Source organism: Mobula hypostoma, chromosome 10 (assembly GCF_963921235.1).
Source record: "Mobula hypostoma chromosome 10, sMobHyp1.1, whole genome shotgun sequence".
In the NCBI taxonomy this organism is placed as follows: Eukaryota; Metazoa; Chordata; class Chondrichthyes; order Myliobatiformes; family Myliobatidae; genus Mobula; species Mobula hypostoma.
The window spans coordinates 26,548,883-26,571,590 of record NC_086106.1 but is presented as its reverse complement, the minus strand read 5'-3'; the positions used below and the strand labels follow the sequence as shown (position 1 = coordinate 26,571,590).

The window sequence follows — 22,708 nt, the reverse complement described above, 5'->3', positions numbered from 1 at the left end:
GGCAGGAGAGGTTAAGTTGCAAGGATAAGATGGGGTGGTGAGACTTTTTCCCTGGGAATGGGTACATGGACAGGGCCCAAGGTCAGGGGAGATTGTTCAAGCCCTGGTTCCTTTCTTATGATTTTGATGTTCTCTTGTTCTTCCCTCCCTACCCTCCACCCCATTCCCCCTGCTCCACCCCACCCCACCCCACCTCCTCCTCCAACCCACCCCCACCTCCTCCTGCTCCGCTCCCACTCCTCACGATTTCATCACCTGCCCTCCATCCCCCATCTCACTGCCTTCTCCTCCCATCCCCTGCTCTACAGAGATGGTGTGATGGTCCCCATGGGCCCCGGGAAGGAGACAGGAGTGAAGAACCCCCATGGTTACACCCTAAACTACAACGAATACGTGGTCTACCAGCCCGCCCAGGTGCGCATGAGGTACCTGCTCAAGGTGCAATTCGACTTTGTCTCCCTGTGGTGAGCAGCTGGGCAATTGGTATCCATGAGGACCTCCTCACCAAGGGCTGCTGGCCTCTCCATCAGAGGCAAACCACCCACCCCTTGTTCTGTCAGACTGACATTAACATTCTGCCAATTTCCTTCATATCCAAAACTCATCAACCCACATCTCCCTCTGGGGGAGAGATTTCCAAAGATTCGCCTCCGTCTAGGGGGTGGGGGAGGCAGGAGAGAATCTCTACCCATCTATTCTGACCAGCAAACCCTTGTTCTGAGTGACCTCCTACCTCCCTTCTGGTCTGGGACAGTAAGGAGGAAACCCCGTCCCCCTCACCTACTCTGTTATCTGTCGTGCCTCAGGAGGGTTCTGAATGAGTTATCCTCTCATTGTCCCAAACCCCAGAGAGGACTGCTTAATCTTTCTGCATGGGTAATCCCCCGTCCCCATCCCAGGGACCGAGCTGGTAAACCTTCTCTGTGTTCCCTCTGTCACACACCTCTACTTCCTAAGGTTGGGTGCCCAGACCTGTGCACAATATTGCAGGGGTGGTCTCACCAAGAGACCCAAGCTTAAGAGGATCACTGTCCTCCTGTACTTCCTTTGTCACAATATCCCCCTCCTTGGGTCGGGAGACCAGGTCTCTACACAATATAACAGAGACTGTGCCACCCCCCCACCCCGCCACCCAGTTCTGGAATCTTCCCCCCACTAGAGAAACACCCTCTTAGCATTTCGCCCATTAAGCCCTCTCCCCACGACCTCGCACCTTTCAATAAGACTGGCTCTTGTTCCCCTAAATCACAACAATTTCGGGTTTAACCCGGTAAGGGAACCTCCTCCCTCCTCAGGAAACTGACCCACGATACTCTGTACCACCCTGCTAAGGTGGGTCTGGCCCTTGAGCCAGGAGTTCAGGCCTGTATGCTGATGAGTTAGCTCAGGAGGCAAATCCAGAAGCATAGGAAACCACATTCCAGCGGTTATCCCCAAAACCGATTCAGCTGATTGTTCAACAACTTGGAGCATCCTATGGAAATGCAATTTGGAATCAGGAGACCATTCAGCCCTTCCTCAGACTGAACCCAATTCTTACACGGTCACAGCCCACCTGACAGCAATCTAGACCTCATGTTCCTCTCCAATTGCACCCCCCCCCGCCAGACCCTCACTGAGAATCCGTCTTCCCTTGACCTTACAGATATCCCCACATTCCATTCCCACCTTCCCTTGAGGGTAGGAATTCCCAAGATCCATCCAACCCAAAATAAAATATCACCCTCTGTTCTCCATCATTAAAGAGCAATCCCTTTGTTTTTGGACGGTGACCCACCTTCTCCTCCTACCAGTTCCAGATCCTCGCACAGGAAGGAAAACACACCGTGTCATCATGCCAGTCCCAGGATGGGATGTATTTCAATCCAGTCCCCTTTTCCCTCCCTGGATGGCTTCAGACCTGGCCTGTCTGACCTCTCCTCATGAGGTAACCTGCCTCCTTCCTTCCCCAGCTGGATGCCAGAGGGCCACGTCTGGGGCAGAGAAGGAGTGGCGGGGGGGTGACCGTCCTCGGGGGCGGGTTTGGGTGCTGGAAGAAGGAACTTACACGGTGTATGTGGGGGAGGCTGGTTACCATAAGTTTGATACATTTGTAAGAAGAAAATACAAACTTGTGTGCTTTGTTTTGACATGGAGTGGTGTGTTTTTAAAATTGGGCTTGGGTTCTTGTTGAGGAAAGGGGCACTATCCAATCAGCAAGTGAGGGGACAGTGTCCTGTCCCATCAGAAAGTGGCAGTGTGAGTGTTCTGTCCAATCGATGAGCGGCACTGAGAGTGTCCCATCCAGTCGGTGAGTGGCAGTGAGGGTTCTGTCCAGTTGCTGAGCAAGAGGTGAGTGAGTTCACTGCCTAATTTGTGTTTGAGGACAGGAGGGAATGAAATGTCCAATCATGGAAAGGGAGCATGAGTGTACCATGCAATCGGAAGAGGAGTGTTAGTGTACCATCCAATCGGAAGAGGAGTGTTAGTGTACCATCCAATCGGAAGAGGAGTGTTAGTGTACCATCCAATCGATGTGTGTGCCATCCAATCAGGGAGATGGAATGTCCCTTCTGATTGGTGGGTAAGGAGAGACAACAGATTCTGCAGATGCTTGTAAATCTTGAGCAACACACACAAAAGGCTGGAGGAATTCAGGCAGAATCTGTGGTGGGGAATGAACAGTTGACATTTCGGGTTGGGACCCTTCATCATCAGAACTGGAGAGGAAGTGGGCAGAAGGGGGGTGAGGGAGAGTAGGTTAAGCTGATAGGTGAGACTAGATGAGAGGGAGGCAAAATGGGTGGGTGGTAGGGAGAGGGAATGATGTGGGAAGCTAGGAGGTGAGAGCTGGAAGAGATAAAAGGCTGAAGAAGGAATCCAGTAGGAGAGGACAGTAGTCTGTGGTATTAAGGCAACGAGGTGATGCGCAGCTGAGAAGAAAGGGGAACCAAAATGGGGAACGAAAACAAAGAGAAGGGGCGGGGGAAGCATTTAATGGAAGTTAGGGAAATCAATGTTTGTACCTTCTGGCTGAAGAATACAGAATATAAAGTATTGCTCCTCTAACCTGAGAGTGGCTTCAGCCTCATCGTAGCAGTGACTCTTCTTCAGCACTGAGAAGGAAGGGGGAAGACGGCAGAATGAAAAAGTAGGGGAGGGGAAGGAGACTTGCTGGAAGGTGATAGATAAGCGAAGCCATGTGGGTAGGGAAGGTAAAGAGCTGGAGAAGAAGGAACCTGAGAGGAGAGGAGAGTGAACCACAGGTCGAAGGGAAGGAGAAGGGGACCCAGGCAGATGAGAAGAGGTAAAAGGTCAGAGTGGGAAATAAGAGTAAGAAGGGAGGGGGGTAGTTTCTTTTTTACCCAAAGAGAGATTGATATTCATGCATCAGGTTGGAGGCTACCCAGATTTAATACAAGGTGTTGCTCCTCCTCCCTGAGGGTGGCCTCATCTCAGCACAAGAGGCCATAGACTAACTTGTGAATGGAAATTGGAATTAAAATGTTTCGCTACTTTTGGTGGATGGTGAGGGGGTGCTTGACGAATGTACCTTTTGCGACAGACAGAACGAAGATGCTCAGTGTGACTGAAGAAACTGAAGGGTCTCATCCAAAACTGGTCCTTTCCATTCACCGATGCCACCTGACCTGCATCTCGGTTAGGGAGAGAGAGTGTGATTGGACTATCTCCCTGACTTCATTCTCCAATAATTCCTAACCAAATGGTGGGTGAAAAGTTGGGAAAGGTTTTACAGGGACATGGTTGAAACGCTGGCAGGTGGGACCAGCTCAGTTAGGTATGTTGAGTTGAAGGGTGTGCCTCCCTGCTGTATTACTGTGTGATGGGAAGAGAGAATAAACCTGTTGAGTCGGGGAGAGGGAGCCACATTGTATAGCACAGAAACAGGTCCTGCAGCCCAACTCAGCCGTGCTGACCAAGGCACCCAGTGGCCATTTGCCTGAAGTTTACCAACATCCCTTCAAGCCTCTCCTGTCTACAGTACCTGTGCAGGGGGCAGAGGTATTGTACATGGGGGTGGGGGAGGAGGTGGCTAGCAGGTTCCACCCACCCAAACACCGCCCCCAACCAGTTCCCCTCAAAGCCAAGTTATGAAAAATACTTTATTAATGATAAGACAGTTTTGCTGCACTTAAGCTAGGTGAGGGATGGGGTAGGTGGGGAGGAAGCAGGTTGGATTGGAAGCGAGTGGGAGGGAAGAGGAAGGTGCAGCAGAGGTGCCCATTGGGTTTGGGGTGTAGGAAAGGCTGCAGCATCCCAATATGCCAGTCCCCTGAAGTGCACAACATGCCCTCTGTGGTTAGACCAGTCTCCCTCTCCACACTGCTGATCTCAGGACCTCTTCCCCTACTGCCGTGTGACGCCCATGATCATCAGCAGGTAAATGAAGATGTTGATGATGTCCAAGTAGAGGATCAGTACAGCAAGGACATAATCTTCGGGGCTCAGCTCAAGCTGGTTGTTGCCCAGTACGAGCTGGATGTCAACAGCCAGAAACTGGAAGGAAAAGAAAAGGAGTGGGTAGTGGGGAGTGCGGTTGTGGTGGGAGAGCAGCATTCCCTGCCCCTGTGACCTGATGTGGAGAGAGCCTCACCCATGCCTGACCCTGTCCCTGGGAGAATCTCACCATATCTGATCTGGTCCTGGGGTGTGGGATGGTGCAGACTGAGTCTGACCTTGGCCCTATTTGACGAGACAGTATGGAGAGTACTTCACTTTCCATTTAACTAGCTGTCTCCAAACTATAAAGTCTTCAAAAGACCCTCTATTCTGAGCACTCTGTTGTCCAGACTGGACAAAAAAATGTGCTTCCTCGCCCAACTGTTGGTGGGGGGGGAGGGGTTAGGGTGTGGGGGGTGGTGTTCCCAGAGGTGGATGAAGAGAGGCAGTATCCTATACCCTGTACTCACCAGCGAGAAGAGCAGAGCTCCCAAGGACCCATAGACCACTTGCAGTACTTGGTTGTAGAAGAAGATGCAGAAGAATCCGAACATGAAAACCACAATCGAAAAGACCAGGAGGAAGCCATAACAGCAGGTCAAGTCGAGCCGGGTCTAGGGGCAGGTGGAAGGGAGAGGGAGAAAAAAACAAAGTTAGCGTCAGGGAGAACTGAAAGATAAGTTTATTGTCACCTGCTCAAGTCCATCTATACATGAGCAAGTTATCTTCCAATCTTCCTCACCATCACTGAAGACCCAACCTTCCCAAGTGTGGGACATCCCATGCGGTTAAGGTTCCATTGGCAGAGAGGTGAATGCCCAGGGACGAACAGTTCCTCCTGACCAGAAAGGTGGTACCCAAGGACAGAAGTCCTCCCCAGTGAGGTGATTACCCGTAGGTCCTCTTGCCCAGAGAGGTATATACCCAGGTACGGAGGGTTTTGTTTGATCAGGGAGTGATTACCCTATGATGGAGAGGTCCTCGTGATCGAAGAGGTGGCTACCCAATGTCCGAGAGGTCCACCTGGCCAGAGGGGGTGGTTACCCAGAGACAGAGACATCCTCCTGACCAGAGAGGTGTTACCCGAGGACAGAGGTCCACCTGACCGGAGAGTTGGTTACCCAAGGATAAAATTGTTCTCCTGACCAGAGAGGTGGTTATCCAGAGACAGAGGGCTTCTCATCACCAAAGTGGTGGTTACCCATGAACAGGGAGGTCCACCTGATGAGAGAGGTGGTTATCCAGAAACACTTAAGCTCTTCTGACCAAAGAGGTGGTGACCCAACGGCAGAGAGCTCTTCCTGTGCAAGAGAAGTCCTCCTGACCAGAGGGGTGGTTACTCAGGGATAGAAAAGTTCTCTTGGCAGAGAGATGGACTTGGAGGCGTGGGACTTCAGGCTTCTTTATCGTCTTCCTGATGGTAACTATGAGAATATGGCATGAGATGGTGAGGATCTTCAATAATGGATAGTGTCATCTTGATGTATCGACTCCTGTGGATTCTGATGTGCCTGTGATCTCTACAGCTGCTTAAGTTTCTGTGCATACGAGTTGTAGTACCTGGCTGTGATGCAACCAGCCAGAATGTTTCCAATAGTACATCTGCAGAAGTGTTCAGTGACAAACCAAGTGTAGGTGAAGACATTGGCGCCTTTCCTCGTGATTGCTCCTATGTGCTGAGCCTGGCAGGAGTGATTCGATATGTAAACAAACAGGAATTTATAGCTACCGATTCTCTCCACTGCTGATTTCCCCCTGTGTAGACTGGTGCATGTTCACCCTCTTTGCCTTTGCTAAAGTCAAACAATCAGCTTTTTAGTTTTGCTGATGCTGAGTGAGAGGTTGTTACTGTGGCACCTCTCGACCAAGTGTCCAGTCTCGCTTCTGAATGGAACCTGATCACCATTCAATGAGGTCAAGTCTGTGGCATTTGATTCCATTGGTCTCTGTTTGCTCTCTTGGTCTCTGTTTCAACTGAACTCATCAATAGATCCCTCCTTCTCTACCCTCGGGGAGAGATTTCCAGAGGTTCTCCCTCCACTGGGGCAGGAGAAGAATCTCTCCTCATCTGTCCTGAATGGCCCTGAACCTGAGATGGAGAACACCCACCCCCCCACACACCACCACCACCGGGCCTGGCATATCCAGTCATCGGGAAACCCCATCCCCCACACTCACCTGTCTCGCCCTGGAGGGATTTCAATGAGTTCTGTCATTCTCCCAACCCCAGAGAGTACAGGTCCGGTCTATTTAATCTCTCCAAATGGGACAATCCACCACCGCCATTCTAGGAAGCAATTCAGTGAACCTCTGACTCAGGCTTTCCCTTCCTTGGGTCGAGAGACCAGACTTTTACACAATATCCCGGGGGCACTTTCATTAGGACCCTGTATCACCGGAGCCGAACCTCTCTCCTCTTGCACTCTCTATGTCGACGTTTTCTCTTCCTTACATGATGGTCTGCTTTATCCATTGTCAGATTTTATAAACCTCTACCGGATCACCCCTCAACGCTGTTTCTTCCACGGAAAACAGTCCCTCCCTGTACCTAAAGTCCTCTACTTCCAGTAACATCCTGGGGCATCTTCACCCTCTCTCCAGTGCAACCATGTCCTTCCCACCTGCAGAATGGGAGAATAGGACTGTTCCGCAAACTGGCGCGTACGAGAAGGGCCAAATGAACTGCTGTGTAGGACAAGGGGACTCACCTGACTGCAGAAGAGGATGATGCCGAGACACACAGCCACCGTGCTGCCCAGAGCAATCATAACAGAGGTGATGTCATTGTAGGAGGCTACCATAGCGACCATGTAGGAGAGGCTGAGGGTCAGGAAGGCCTGCAGAAGGAGTACAGTAGGTCAGGTGGAGTCCAGAACGGGAGCAGAAGACAAGATCCACAACCTGTCCATGTCTAGCTCGTCTTTCCTCCCTCTTTGCTCTCTCACCTTTCCTGTCCCTCAGTCTTTCAGTCTATCTGCCTCACTTGTTCTTTCTCTTTCTGTCACTCCATCACAACCTTTTGCACATCATCTTCTTTCTTTCTCTCCCCTCTCTCCCCTCTCTCCCCCTCTCCATCCCCTACCCCACTCTCCATACCCCTTCTCTCTCTCTCTCTCTCTCTCTCTCTCTCTCTCTCTCTCTCTCTCTCTCTCTCTCTCTCTCTCTCTCTCTCTCTCTCTCCCCCTCTCTCCCTCTCCCTCTCCCTCCCTCCCTCCCTCCCTCCCTCCCCTCCCCCCCCCTTTCCCCCGAGAGTTGCACAGCAGAGGGTAAGCAGGTGGGTGTGAGTTGGGTTGGAAAGAGGGAGAGAGGAAAGTGGCGAAGGGAGAGGGAAGAAAAAGAGAGGTGACAGAGGAAATGACAAGGGGGAGGAGAGGCAGGATGTCAAGAGGGTCAAGGGAGTGAGGGTGGAATGATATGTGGGTAGAAGGAGTGAGAAGGGGGAGGACAAGTGAGGAGAGAGACCATGGGTCTTACCAGGCAGATGATGTTCCAAGGGTATCGGCGCTGAACGCTTTTGCAGAAGGTCAGAGTGATGAGGGTGACAAAGAAGACTGCGAAGGAGGGATAGTATATCGCTGGGGTTTTCTGGACAAAGAGCTTGATGTCTGATGAGAAGGTGAAGGCGCAGACCAGACCAAAGGTGAAGAGCAACTGTACACCCAGAATCACAAACACCTGGGGAGAGGACACAGTATGAGGCTCCCTCAATCCTGTCCCGCCACACACTCCCAGGGAAAGAGCCATAAGAAGGGAACAGGAGTCGGCCATTTAGCCTGTCAAATGTACTCCACCATTCAATAAGATCATGGCCGACCTGGCCTTGGATTCATCTCCACCTACTTACCTTTTTGTCATAACCCTTAATTCCCCTGCAATGCAAAAATCTAACTATGCCTTCAATATATTTAATGAAGCAGCCTCCACTGCTTCCATGGGCCGAGAATTCCACAGGTTCACTACTCTGTGGGAAAAGTAGTTTCTGTGTTAAATCTAACCCACAAATCTTGAGGTTATACCCCCCTCGTTCTAGTCACACATACCGGAGGAAACAACTTTCCTGTCTGTAGCTTATCTGTCCCTATCATAATTGTATATGATTCTGTGAGACACACTGTGTGATTGAGAGTATATAAAACTCAGTCTTCTGAATTCCAGCAGGTGACCCAATCTTCCTCATGGGCTAACTACCTCATCTCTGAATCAACCTGGTGAACCTTCTCCTCACTGCCTCTAAAACCAGTATTATACTTATGACTGGGAGGTGAAGCACTAATGCCATATTTAAGTTTGCTAATGACAGCACTGCTGTTGGCTGAATGAAAGGTGGTGACGAATGAGCATATAGGATGGAGATGCTGTGACGGGCCACAACCTCTCACTCCATGTCAATAAGACCAAAGAGCTGATTATTGACATCGGGAGGAAGCTCGGGGTCTATGAGCTATTCCTTTCTGGTCAGCATCAGCAATGTTAAATTCTTTGGTGTTACATTTCAGAGGATCTGTTCCCCTCTGTCTACTGTGCTCATTATATCCTTTGAGTCCAGAGTCCAGAACTCTGGTAAGTTTGTTGCATAACACCTGTTCTTCATGAATTAATGTATCATGGAAATGATGTTCCATCTGCCTAATGGAAGCACTTGTCTTGATATAAGACCATAAGACAAAGGAGCAGAAGTCAGCTATTCGGCTCATTGAGTCTGCTCCGCCATTTTATCATGAGCTGATCCAGTCTCCCATTTAGTCCCACTCCCCCACCTTCTCACCATAACCTTTGATGCCCTGGCTACTCAGATACCTATCGATCTCCACCTTAAATACACCCAATGACTCGGCCTCCACTGCCGCCCGTGGCAACAAATTCCACAGATTCACCACCCTCTGGCTAAAAAAATTTCTTTGTATCTCTGTTCTGAATGGGCACCCTTCAATCCCTAAGTCATGCCCTCTCGTACTAGACTCCCCCACCATGGGAAACAATTTTGCCACATCCACTCTGTCCATGCCTTTCAGCATTCGAAATGTTTCTACGAGGTCCCCCCTCATTCTTCTAAACTCCAAGGAGTACAGTCCAAGAGCTGGCAAACGTTCCTCATATGTTAACCCTCTCATTCCCGGAATCATTCTATTGAATCTTCTCTGAACCCTCTCCAACATCAGCATATCCTTTCTTAAAGAAGGAGCCCAAAACTGCACACACTACTCCAAGTGAGGTCTCACCAGTGCCTTATAGAGCCTCAATATCACATCCCTGCTCCTGTACTCTCTTCCTGTAGAAATGAATGCCAACATTGCATTCGCCTTCTTCACCACCGACTCAACCTGGAGGTTAACCTCAAGGGTATCCTGCACGAGCACTCCCAAGTCCCGTTGCATCTCAGAACTTTGAATTCTCTCCCCACTTAAATAATAGTCTGCCCGTTTATTTCTTCTGCCAAAGTGCATAACCATACACTTTCCAACATTGTATTTCATTTGCCACTTCTTTGCCCATTCTCCCAATCTATCCAAGTCTCTCTACAGACTCTGTGTTTCCTCAGCACTACCAGCCCCTCCACTATCTTTGTATCATCAGCAAACTTAGCCACAAAGTCATCTATTCCATAATCCAAATCGTTGATGTACAATGTAAAAAGAAGCAGCCCCAACACAGACCCCTGTGGAACACCACTGGTAACCGGCAGCCAACCAGAATAGAATCCCTTTATTCCCACTCTCTGTTTCCTGCCAATCAGCCAACGCTCTATACACATATGTAACTTTCCCATAATTCCATGGGCTCTTATCTTGATTAGCAACCTCATGTGCGGCATCTTGGCCAAGGCCTTCTGAAAATCCAAATACACAACATCCACTGCATCTCCCTTGTCTAGCCTACTTGTAATTTCCTCCAAAAATTGCAATAGGTTTGTCAGGCAGGATTTTCCTTTAAGGAAACTGTGCTGAGTTCTCCCTATCTTGTCATGTGCCTCCAGGTACTCCATGACCTCATCCTTGACAATCTACTCAAACAACTTCCTTAATGATAGTTTCAAGCAGTTTCCTGACTACAGACATGAAGCTAACCGGCCTATAGATGCCCATTTTTTTTTTAAATACTGATGTCTCATTCACTGTCTTCCAATCCACCAGCACCTACCCAGAGTCCAGAGAAATTTGGTAAATTTTGTATCTACTATAACTTCTGCCATTTCTTTCAATACCCTAATGAATCCCATAAGAACATGGTACTTGTCTACCTTCAGGCTCATCATTACCTCTTTAGTGACAGTAATCGTATCGGCATCCTCACCTTCCAATGTGTCCATGATATCTTTCTTTAGCATATGAGACATGCTTTCCACCATGAAATAGTCACTTAAGGCTTCAATCATTTCCACACATTTCTTAATATTAATTTATCCTTATTTGAAGTTCACTTTAGCCACCCTTTTTTACTTTACATAATTACAAATATTTTACTATTTGTTTTTTATATTTTGTGCCAGTTTATTTTCATAATCTACTGTCCCTTTCCTTATTGCTTGCTCAGTGGTTCTTTGTTGCTTCTTGACGGTTTTCCAATCCTCCAACTTCCCGCTACTCTTGGCAGATTTTGTATTCATGAGCTTTTAATTTGATGCTTTCTTTTATTTCCTTAGTTATCCAGGCCAGCCCTCCTTGGCCTTACAGTCCTTGCTATTAACTGGAACATACTTTTGTTGAGCACCGTGAAAAATCTCTTACAAAGACTTCCACTGTTCCTCAACTGTCCCACAATAAGGTTTATGATCCCAGTCCACACTAGCCAGCTCCTCCCTCATCCCATTGTAGCCTCCCTTCTTTAGGGCATAATAGACTGGTTGTAGATTGATCTGTTGCGGAGAGGATGTATCCAATCGTGGGAGAGTCTAGGACTACAGCCTCAGAATAGAAGGATGCCCCTTTCAAAGAGAGACAAGGAGGAATTTCGTAATATGCTGAAGTGCTGGTCAGACTACACCTGGAGTATCGTGATGATTACCTAAGAAGAGTGGCATTGGAAAGGATCCGGAGGAGGTTTACAAAAATGGTAAACACAAAATAATCTGCAGATGCTGAGGTCAAAGCAACACTCACAAAACGCTGCAGGAACTCAGCAGGTCGGGCAGCATCCGTGGAAATGATCAGTCAATGTTTCGGGCCGGAACCCTTTGTCAGGACTGTAGGGGGAAGGGGTAGAGGCCCTATAAAGAAGGTGGGGGGAGGGTGGGAAGGAGAAGGCTGGTAGGTTCCAGGTGAAAAACCAGTAAGGGGAAAGATAAAGGGGTGGGGGAGGGGAGGCAGGAAAGGTGAAGAAGGAATAGGAGAAAGCACAATGGGTAGTAGAAGGAGGTGGAACCATGAGGGAGGTGGTAGGCAGCTGGGGGAGGGGGCAGAGTGACATAGGGATAGGGGGAGGGAATTACCGGAAGTTGGAGAATTCTATATTCATACCAAGGGGCTGGAGACTACCTAGATGGTATATCAGGTGTTGCTCCTCCAACCTGAGTTTAGCCTCATCATGGCAGTAGAGACCGCCATGTATGGACATATCCGAATGGAAATGGGAAGCAGAGTTGAAGTGGGTGGCTACCAGGAGATCCTGTTTGTTGTGGCGGACAAAGCGGTCCCCCAATCTGCGTCAGGTTTCACCAATGTACAGGAGGCCGCACCGGATGCAATAGATGACTCCAACAGACTCACAAGTGAAGTGTTGCCTCAGCTGGAAGGACTGTTTGGGGCCCTGAATGGTGGCAAGAGAGGAGGTGTAGGGACAGGTGTAGCACTTACACTTACAGGGGTAAGTGCCAGGTGGGAGATCCGTGGGGAGGGACATGTGGATCAGGGAGTCGCGGAGGGACCGACCCCCGCGGAAAGCGGAGAGGGGTGGAGAGGGAAAGATGTGCTTACTGGTGGGGTCCTGTTGAAGGTGACAAAAATGGCCCTGGGAATGAAAAAGGTTAACATATGAAGACTCTGGGCCTGTGCTCACCAGAATTTAGAATAATGGGGGGAGGGGGGTCTTTGGGAAACCTACTTTATTGAAATATTGAAAGGCTTAATCAGAGTGTATGCAGAGAGGATGTTTCCTAAATTAGGTGAATCTAGGACCAAAGGGCACAGCGTCAGAGTACAAGAATGGCCCTTCAGAATCTGATTTATTATCACCGGCACGTGTCGTGAAATTTGTTAACTTAGCAGCAGCAGTTCAATGCAATACGTAATATAGAAGAAGAAAATAATAATAAATCAATAATTCAATTTACGTAATACATATATTGAGTGGATTAAAATTGTGCAAAAACAGAAATAATTGTATATTAAAAAAGTGATGTAGTGTTCATGGGTTCAATGTCCATTTAGGAAATAGACGGCAGAGGGGAAGAAGCTGTTCCTGAACAGAAGAAAGGAGGAATTTCTTTAGCCAGAGGGTGGTGAATCTGTAGAAATTCTTGCTACAGATGGTTGTGGAAGCCAAGTCATTGGATACATTTAAAGCAGGAGGGTCAGTTAAAGTTACAGGGAGAGAAGGTAGGAGAATTGGATTGAGAGGGGGAAAAAAAAACAATCAAGATCAGTAGCAGAGCAGAATCAATGGGCCAAATCATCGAATTCTATGTCTTGTGGTCTATTATACAAGTGCATGAGGAATTGAATCATACTGTGATCACTCTTTCCAAGATGGTCCCTAACTGCAAGATATTTAATTTTACCTGTCTCATTGCACAGGACAAAATCTAAGATAGCATTTTCCCTTGTAGGTTCACTAACTTGCTGTTCAAGAAAGTTATCTCTGATGTATTCTCTGAAGTCCTCCTCAAGATTACTAAGGCGAACTTGATTCACTCAATCTGTTGGTTGTCAGTCATATCCAGGAGACCTGTGCTGGTGAGTTTTTAAAGTGGAAAACCTGTTACACTGGGGCAGTTCCACTCTCTCAACCTCAAAAGTTCAGGTCCAGTGTTTCAAGTAGTTGCCATAAACTGGTGACTTTTTTGGTTGCAATGGATGACCAGGACTTTCTCTGTGCTTTATCATGTCCTTTGCTCTGCACGAAGCATGGCAGGACCACCCTCCTGGCCATTGGATGTCACTGTTGTTCTCATCCGCAGTCTGCCAGAGCTGACCACATGCTAGGATAAGCATGTCCCTATCTCATCAGATCATGAGGCTCTCCAGGTACTCTCATCTGGTTTAGCCCATCTGTCGAAGCTGCATGCAGCAGTGTGGCTGCTATCAATTGCAAACAGCTACTTGGAAACACAAATGAGAGCTGAGTGTCTGGTGGTGTCCAAAGGTGAGTGAGCCGCCCCAGAATGAACACGACAAGACAAAGGTGGTATTGCTTCCTGAACGACCCATACACCCCAATCTACGTGCACGTGAAAGATCCCAGTGACAACTGCCATTCCATTCTTACGTGACATAGGAAGAGGCTCCCTCTACATCATCCTGTCACACACACTCCCGGTGACATGGTCAGCTACATGTTGAGGCTCCCTCCACACTGTCCCATCACACACTCCCAGTGTCAGAATCAGACACGTGCTGATGCTCCCTTCACACCGTCCCATCTCACATACACCCACCGACAGGGTCAGGCACAGGATGAGGCTCCCTCCGCACCACCCCATCACTCATTCCCAGTGACAGTGCAGGACTCCATCCACTCTGGTTTCTCCAACTAACATTCTCACCACACCCTCACTTCTCTTACCTTTCTGATGAAGTGACGCTGGACTTTCTGATCGTCTAGACTCTGGTGGAACATTTCAGAGTTGCTCGTGTAACTGGGTGGTACCTCTTGGGGTGAATTGTCAAGATTCTGGTTAGTTACAGCCATACCTTCCTGAGGTTCCTCCATCCTTGTGCTGGCACAGGTGGGGTCAGGTCCTGAATTTGAAGTGCAATGGTGAGATAGCTGACTCTGATTTTGCCTGGCTGTCCAATCGCAGCAGTCCCCATCCCTTGCCATTCACTCCCACTGCCCATAATCCCAATGGACCCCATGCCTTCCCATTCACTCCTACCATACACAATCCAACAGACCCCACCCCTTCCCATTCACTCCCACTGCCCACAATCTCAATGGACCCCATGCCTTCCCATTCACTCCCACCATACACAATCCCAATGGACCCCACCCCTTCCCATTCACTCCCACCATACACAATCCAACAGACCCCACCCCTTCCCATTCACTCCCACCATACACAATCCCAACAGACCCCACCCCTTCCCATTCATTCCCACTGCCCACAATTCCAATGGACCCCACCCCTTCCCATTCACTCCCACCATACACAATCCCAATGGACCCCACCCCTTCCCATTCACTCCCACCATACACAATCCCAATGGACCCCATCCCTTCCCATTCACTCCCATCATACACAATCCCAACAGACCCCACCCCTTCCCATTCACTCCCACCATACACAATCCCAATGGAAGCCCACCCCTTCCCATTCACTCCCACCATACACAATCCCAATGGAAGCCCACCCCTTCCCATTCACTCCCACCATACACAATCCCAATGGACCCCACCCCTTCCCATTCACTCCCACCATACCATATACAATCCCAATGGAACCCCACCCCTTCCCATTCACTCCCACCATACACAATCCCAATGGACCCCATCCCTTCCCATTCACTCCCATCATACACAATCCCAATGGACCCCACCCCTTACTATTCACTCCCATCATACACAATCCCAATGAACCCCACCCTTTCCCATTCACTCCCACTGTCCACAATTCCAATGGACCCCATGCCTTCCCATTCACTCCTACCATACACAATCCCAATGGACCCCACCCCTTCCCATTCACTCCCACCATACACAATCCAACAGACCCCACACCTTCCCATTCACTCCCACCATACACAATCCCAATGGACCCCACCCCTTCCCATTCACTCCCACCATACACAATCCCAATGGACCCCATGCCTTCCCATTCACTCCTACCATACACAATCCCAATGGACCCCACCCCTTCTCATTCACTCCCACCATACACAATCCAACAGACCCCACCCCTTCCCATTCACTCCCATCATACACAATCCCAACAGACCCCACCCCTTCCCATTCACTCCCACCATACACAATCCAACAGACCCCACCCCTTCCCATTCACTCCCACCATACACAATCCCAACAGACCCCACCCCTTCCCATTCATTCCCACTGCCCACAATTCCAATGGACCCCACCCCTTCCCATTCACTCCCACCATACACAATCCCAATGGACCCCACCCCTTCCCATTCACTCCCACCATACACAATCCCAATGGACCCCATCCCTTCCCATTCACTCCCATCATACACAATCCCAACAGACCCCACCCCTTCCCATTCACTCCCACCATACACAATCCCAATGGAAGCCCACCCCTTCCCATTCACTCCCACCATACACAATCCCAATGGACCCCACCCCTTCCCATTCACTCCCACCATACCATATACAATCCCAATGGAACCCCACCCCTTCCCATTCACTCCCACCATACACAATCCCAATGGACCCCATCCCTTCCCATTCACTCCCATCATACACAATCCCAATGGACCCCACCCCTTACTATTCACTCCCATCATACACAATCCCAATGAACCCCACCCTTTCCCATTCACTCCCACCATACACAATCCAACAGACCCCACACCTTCCCATTCACTCCCACCATACACAATCCCAATGGACCCCACCCCTTCTCATTCACTCCCACCATACACAATCCAACAGACCCCACCCCTTCCCATTCACTCCCATCATACACAATCCCAACAGACCCCACACCTTCCCATTCACTCCCATCATACACAATCCCAATGGACCCCACCCCTTCCCATTCACTCCCACCATACACAATCCCAATGGAACCCCACCCCTTCCCATTCACTCCCACCATATACAATCCCAATGGACCGCATCCCTTCCCATTCACTCCCACCATACACAATCCCAATGGACCCCACCCCTTCCCATTCACTCCCACCATACACAATCCCAATGGACCCCACCCCTTCCCATTCACTCCCACCATACACAATCCCTCAGTCTGTGAACGTTTGATGTGCAGGACTATTAAACCACAAGTTCCCTGTTACTCCACATATGTGCTGGTTGGGAAATGCTCTGCAGAGACACCAGTAGCTTGGTTGGGTCACCCTGTGCAGCACCATTACCTCTCGAGGCAGCAGACACCTCGTTGTGGACGGGGGTCATCTTGTCATTGTATTCGGAGCTCATAGTAGGTGCTGCTGAAGGAGGCGGTTCCTGTGGAGAGGAGGGATGTCATCAGGTCGGGGCGATAGCTGAAACCATCCCCTCTGTCCCTACCCTACCCTCAACCCTTAAGGTCAGTCTCCCACCTCTCCCTCCCCCCTCCCACCTCTCCCTTCCCTTCCTCCCCCACCCTCTCACCCCCTCACACTCTCCCCCTCCCCCTCTCACCTTCACCCTCACCCCCTTCCCCTTCCCCTCCCCTCTCCTTCCCCTTCTCCCTCAACTCCCTCCTTCCCCCTCCATTACCCTCCTTCCTTTCCTTTCCCTCAACTTCTTCCCTGTCCCTTCCCTCTCCCTCACTCTCCATCCTACCTACCCCCTACCCTTTTCAATGTCTGACAGCATCTGGTGAGAAGGCAGGCAGGGGCAATGAAGGGGACCATTCTGATAGGTAGTATTCCTTATAGTGTAGGGGACTGAGAGGTGATGTTACAGAGGAGTATCAAATCACAAGATAGGGTAAATATACATAATCTTTTTCCCAAGAACTAGAGGGCATAAGTTTGAGAGAGGAGAGATTTAATAGAAATTTGAGGGTTAATTTTTTTGCACACGGGGGTGGTGGGTTGTGAACAAGCTGCCAGAGGAGGTGGTAGAGGTGGGTACAATTACAACATTTGAAAGACACTTGGACAGGAAAGGTGTCTAGGGATCTGGGCCAACCACGGGCATGTGGGACTGGCTTAGATGGGTCTACCTTGGTCGGCACAGCTAGGATGGGCTGAAGGACCTGTTCGCAGACCTTGATCTGTGGCTGCAGTAGAGTTGGGTCAACGGTCTTGAGCTTGTTCTGGTATCTTTGAGGCCAGGTTTCCACGAAGTTAAGCCATGGGCTCAGTACCCCTGGTGGTGAGGGTTAGAACTGAGACTATCCTCCTCCTTCCCATCCCCTCCCTAACCTGTTCTGGGACCTGTAGAAGCTGGATGGAAAGGGCAGAAGTTTCAGCCCCCTCCCTACTTCTCCTGTTGTTTCCAGGGTGGGGTGGTGGTCAATTCAATAGGGTTGGGTGGGGAGGGTGCACTGGATGTGACGTCACACAACTCCTCCCCCAAACTTCATTTTCTGTTACGCACGTGTCATAAGGCAGTTTCTACCCCTCCCACAGGTACTGAAGGAGGGAGTAATGGGGAAGGAGGAAAGGGAGAGGGGAAGGGAAGGGAAAGCAGGAAAGGAGAGAAAGGAAGATGGAAAGGATAAAGGAAAGGGGGATGCGAGGGGCAAGATGGAGGTAAACAACGATGGTGAGAGTGAGAAACTGAGGGAAAGAGAGACAGAGACACCAACACAAAATGCTGGTAGATCTGAGCAGATCATAAAGCATCTATAGAGGGGACTAATACTCTGCTGATAAAGGGTCTAGGCCTGAAACAACAATTGTCCATTTCCCTGCATTGAAGTTGCCTGACTTCCTATGCTCCTCTGGCAGTTTGTGTGAGTTGCTCAAGGTTTCCATTGACTGCGGAAACGACGAGAGGGAGACCGGAAGAAAAGACATTTTGAAAGATGGCAGGGGAGGGGGGGTGGAGTTGAATACTGGAGGTTGTAGTGCAGAGAGAGGGAGTTCAACCACCAGTCAATCCATAACACCACCTCCACAGCCCTCTGCTCCCCACATGTCCCCCACCCCTCTCCCCACTCTCTCCATACAGCTTCCCGCTCCTCCTCTCCCCTACCACCCACTTTTCAACTTAAACCTCCATCCTCCTCCTCCTCCCCCCCCCACCCCCGCCCCGTCCCTTTCCCACCACGACCATCACTCCCGGAGAGGCTTGAGTTTGAGTTTAAGGTCTGGGTCTCATGGCCTCCGTCCTGTCTGCTGGGATGCTCCCTCCCGCCCTCTCAGCTGAGATCAGATGGGGCCACGGGCGGCAGGCTGCTGTGTCTCAAAGGGGGAAGCCGGGCTGCGGTAGGAAGTCAGTATGGATCTTGTTCACACCCAGACAGCAGTGGTTGTGGTGAGCGTGAGAATGGCGGGTGGCTGCCCCCACCTCGGGCAGCCCCTGTAATTTCAGGGAAATCTTCCCAGCCGCCCTCTCCCATGGTAGAGGAGTCTGGAACCTAGGCGCTCAGGTTTAAGGTGAGCGAGAGGGAGTGAAAGGTACTGGGATAGAAAGCAAGGGAGGGAGAGAATGAGTGTGAAAGAGAGGTGGGGAAAGGTAGAGAGAAAATGAGAGCAATAGAGATGTACAGAGTAGCAGAGAGAGAGGTCCACAGTGACTCTCCTACCATTCTTGCCTCTCAGTGGACAGACAAGATTCCATGGGTGAGAGGAGGCCTGGTGTATGGTATGAAGTTCTGCTCACTGCTGTACTGGAGGGATGTGGCTGTGTTGGGGAGAAGGCGGAGGAGATTCACCAGGGTGTTACCAGATCCAGAGGGTTGGACTTGTATGAAGACACTAATCAGCCTGGCACATTTTTCCCTGGAGCAAAAGAGACTGAGGGGAGACCTTATGGTCATAGTCATTTCCCCAGGGCAGGTGGGTCTAGAAATAGAAGACCGAGGAGAGTGGTGGGTGTGTGGAATGATCTGTTACAGGAGGTGGTAGAGGCGGGGATCATCACAATGTTTAAGAGTCATGTGGACAGATACATGGACAGAGTAGGTTGAGAGGAATATGGGCAAATGGGACAAGATCGGGAAGCATGGACAAGTAACCCCCCGAAAGGGCCTGTTTCCATGTTCCATGAATAAAGGAGCAATAGTTCTGGGTGGTAAGGAGTGAACGAAGTTCAGGTCACGGACGTCTGCCTGCCTCTGCCTTACCCCTCCGTACCTACCATCTGCTCGTCTCCACTCTCAGTCCTGACGCAGAGTCTCAACCCACAGATTTCCCTTCACAGACGCTGCCCGGCCCCAAGATCCTCTGGCTGTTTCGTTTGTCGCTGTGCAGCCGCTGATGCCTCCGAAGCAGGGCTCTGTGCCCAGATTTTGCCGACACTCGAGCCTCCTTTGAAGTTGCCCTGGGCGGATGGCTCCGGAGAGACAGGACAGATTATGTGAGGGGGTGGGGAAGTGGTGGAAGGCCCAGCGGATGTGGATCGTGCTGTTTCACAACTCCATACTTCCTCCTGCAGCCACTGCCTGATACATGACATGAATTTCACTCCAAGCACCTTCTCTGTCCTCCTCCTCTCTCTCAACTGCCTCTCTCTCCCTTTTCCTTTGCCTTCTCCCTCCCCCCTCTCTCCCTTCTCCATCCCTTTCTCTTCTATTTCCCCACTCCCCTACTCCCTCCCTCCCATTTTCCTTTCCCTACCACTCCCCATCCCTCTCTCCCACATTTTTCTCTTTCCCCCTCCCTTTCCCTTCTCTATCCTCCCTCCCTCTTTACCACCCTTTTCCTTCCTTTTCTCCTCTCCCATTTCTCACCTTTGCACTCTCCCCCTCTGCACCACCATCCTCATTTTTTCTTTCTCCTCCTTTCTCATCCCCTCTCCCTCTCTCTACAACATCTTCCCTCCTCTTATCCTCTCTCCCTCCTCTTTCCTTCTGCTTTTCTCCACCGGCTTTCTCCCCCTTTGCCATCTCACCACTCCCTCCCCCCCCTCTCTCTCTCTCTCTCTCTCTGTCTCTCTCTCTCTCTCTCTCTCTCTCTGCCCATCCCTCACTTGCCCTCTTTCTCTTTCCCCTCTCTCTTCCCTCTGTATCCCTTTCCCCCTCTCTATCCCACTGTCTGCCTCTTCAATCTGTCTCTCTCAACCATCCATTTCTCTCTCTTTTCCCTTCTCAGTCTTACAGCTCCAGAGACTCAGATTTGACCCCAGCCTCTGCTGTGTGTGTGTGTGTGTGTGTGTGTGTGTGTGTGTGTGTGTGGAGATTGCATGCTCTTCCTGTGACCCCATAGTTTCCCCAAGAATACTGGTCCCCACCCACATCCCAGAGTCATATGGGTTGGTGGGTTAATCAGCTGCCGTGAATTGTCCCTCGGTGTGGCTGAGGGGTAGAATCTGGGCGTGGGACTGATAGGAATGGGATTGGTGTTCAGTAGGAACTGGATGGCCCGAAGAGACTGTTTCTGTGGTGGATCTCTCTCTGTCTTTCCCCCACCCACAGGCCAGCTCCTGTGTACAATCTTTACTTGAAGGCCAAATCTTTACTTGGATGCGGGAGGAGAAGATGGCGGCGCGCCTGCATGTGCGCAGCTCTCCGGTGAAAAATGATGTCGTTATCTGTTAAATAGGGGCCGTGGACAATTCTGATTTGATGGAGAAGGGACGTGAAAGCACAGAGGAACATCTGGAGAAATTTCTGAAACGCCCGTCCACTGATGTCGTTACTGTGCGGTTGGGAATCTTTTGGAGGGTCGGCCTCAAAATCCCCAGCCTTGCCTGCTTTTGGCAACTGAGAAGGAGGTCGAGTCGTTCGGACAGAGATGGCGCTCAGTACTCGGTGTCGGAGAGCTGATCAGAGCTTGAAGTTTTCGGATAACTCAGAGTCGGATTGTGGTCGGCATGGCAGGGAGAGTTTTTCTTCCTTCTCCCGTCTGCGTGGGACGTGGGACATTTGAGAAACTTTGAACTTTACTGTGCTCACGGACTTCTTCATCAAGTTATGGTATCGTGCACTGTTGTAACTATATGTTATAATTACGCAAACAACAGGAATTCTGCAGATGCTGGTTTTGTCAGTTTTTTCAGTCTTGGTCTGTCCTGTATTTTGTGATATCACACCGGAGGAAATATTGTATCATTTCTTAATGCATGCATTACGAAATGACAATAAAAGAGGACTGTGTATCTTCATAATCAGAAAAAAAAAATCCTATTAGTCAACTTTATTTATTTTTGAAGAAGCTGGTCAGTTTATGGAACCTGGTATCTATTCCCTCTAGAAGATCCCCTGGAGAGAGTGGATGTTTGATATTTTCCTCACACTCCAGTCCATTCAGTCCTTTGGGACTATGCGGCACCCACTACGCACAGGCACACCACACGCGCTGCACATTGTCACACACACTGCAAACCGACACTACACAGTACACATCGACAAGAACACCCTGCACACAGGCACTACACTCCGCATTTGGAGTTTTGTATGCAGCTTTGGGCTCAATGTGGAATGAAGAATGTGCTGGTATTGGAGAGGGTCCTGAGGAGGTTCACAATAATGATCCCGGAGTGAAAGGCTTAACATATGAAGAACGTCTTTTGACTTTGGGTCTGTACTCACAGGAGTTCAGAACAATGAGGGGAATCTCATTGAAACCTACAGAATATTGAAAGGCCTTAATAGAGTGTGTGTGGAAAGGATGTTTTCAATGGTAGGAGAGTCTAGGACCAGAGGGCACAGCCTTAAATCAAAGGATGTCCCCCTTAGAATAGAGATGAAAAGGAATTTATTTGGCCAGTAAGTGCTGAATACTTTAAATTCATTACCGTGGACACCTATGGCTGAGCTTGAAAGCTATGACTTCTTACCAAGTGGAATCAAGTGACATAGGTGATAATAGGGTTTTGCTTTCAGATGAGCCCAATGCCTTCTTGGCTCACTTTGATCATGAAACCATGGAGGAACTCACGCAGCCTCCAATGATTTCAGTCTGTGCGGCCAACATGACAGCATCCTTCAGAAGGGTGGAGCCAAGGAACGCTCAGGTCCAAATGGGGTACCTCGCCAGGTATTAATGATCTGTGCTGCTCACTGAGATCTTTAACCACTCACTCCGGGAGTCTGATCTACCCACAGGCTTCAATTATACTGGTGCCCAACAAGAATCTGCCTCAATGACTATCATAGAGTCATAGAAAACTTCACCACAAAACAGGCCTTTCAGCCTATCTAGTCTATGCTGACCCTTTTAAGCTGCCTAGTCCATTGACCGGCACCTGGACCAGAGCCCTCCATCCCCCTCCCATCCATGTACCTAACCAAGATTCTCTTAAACGTTGGAATCAAAAGTGAATCGACCACTTGTGCTGGCATCTCATTTCGCACTCTCACCACCTACCTGAGTGA

General features: G+C 49.8%; 2 protein-coding genes and 1 long non-coding RNA gene across 4 annotated transcripts in view; 2 read left to right on the top strand and 1 right to left on the bottom strand.

Annotated features, from left to right (window-relative positions):
• Positions 1-2,107, top strand: part of parp2 (poly (ADP-ribose) polymerase 2) — a 40,145-nt gene extending 38,038 nt beyond the window's left edge. Inside the window, exon 19 of one of the 2 annotated variants that reach the window (XM_063060176.1) lies at positions 309-2,107. In XM_063060176.1, the coding sequence (XP_062916246.1) occupies positions 309-468 (160 nt within the window). In that variant the 3' untranslated portion in view covers positions 469-2,107. The remainder of the gene's footprint in view (positions 1-308) is intronic. The other variant, XM_063060175.1, reaches the window with a different exon arrangement.
• Positions 2,108-3,179: 1,072 nt separating this feature from the next.
• LOC134353262 (uncharacterized) lies at positions 3,180-21,338 on the top strand. Its single transcript, XR_010019567.1, has 3 exons — positions 3,180-3,706; positions 13,202-13,328; positions 20,934-21,338. It is a non-coding gene; the product is annotated as an uncharacterized LOC134353262 (long non-coding RNA).
• Positions 4,101-19,749, bottom strand: si:ch211-284o19.8 (protein lifeguard 1). Its single transcript, XM_063061295.1, has 7 exons — positions 19,531-19,749; positions 16,650-16,740; positions 14,158-14,333; positions 7,915-8,115; positions 7,149-7,277; positions 4,911-5,054; positions 4,101-4,497 (listed from the first exon to the last, which is right to left on the bottom strand). Exons 1-7 carry the CDS (start codon positions 19,531-19,533, stop codon positions 4,348-4,350), a joined length of 894 nt encoding a protein of 297 aa, XP_062917365.1. The 5' UTR covers positions 19,534-19,749; the 3' UTR covers positions 4,101-4,347.
• Positions 21,339-22,708: the final 1,370 nt, after the last annotated feature.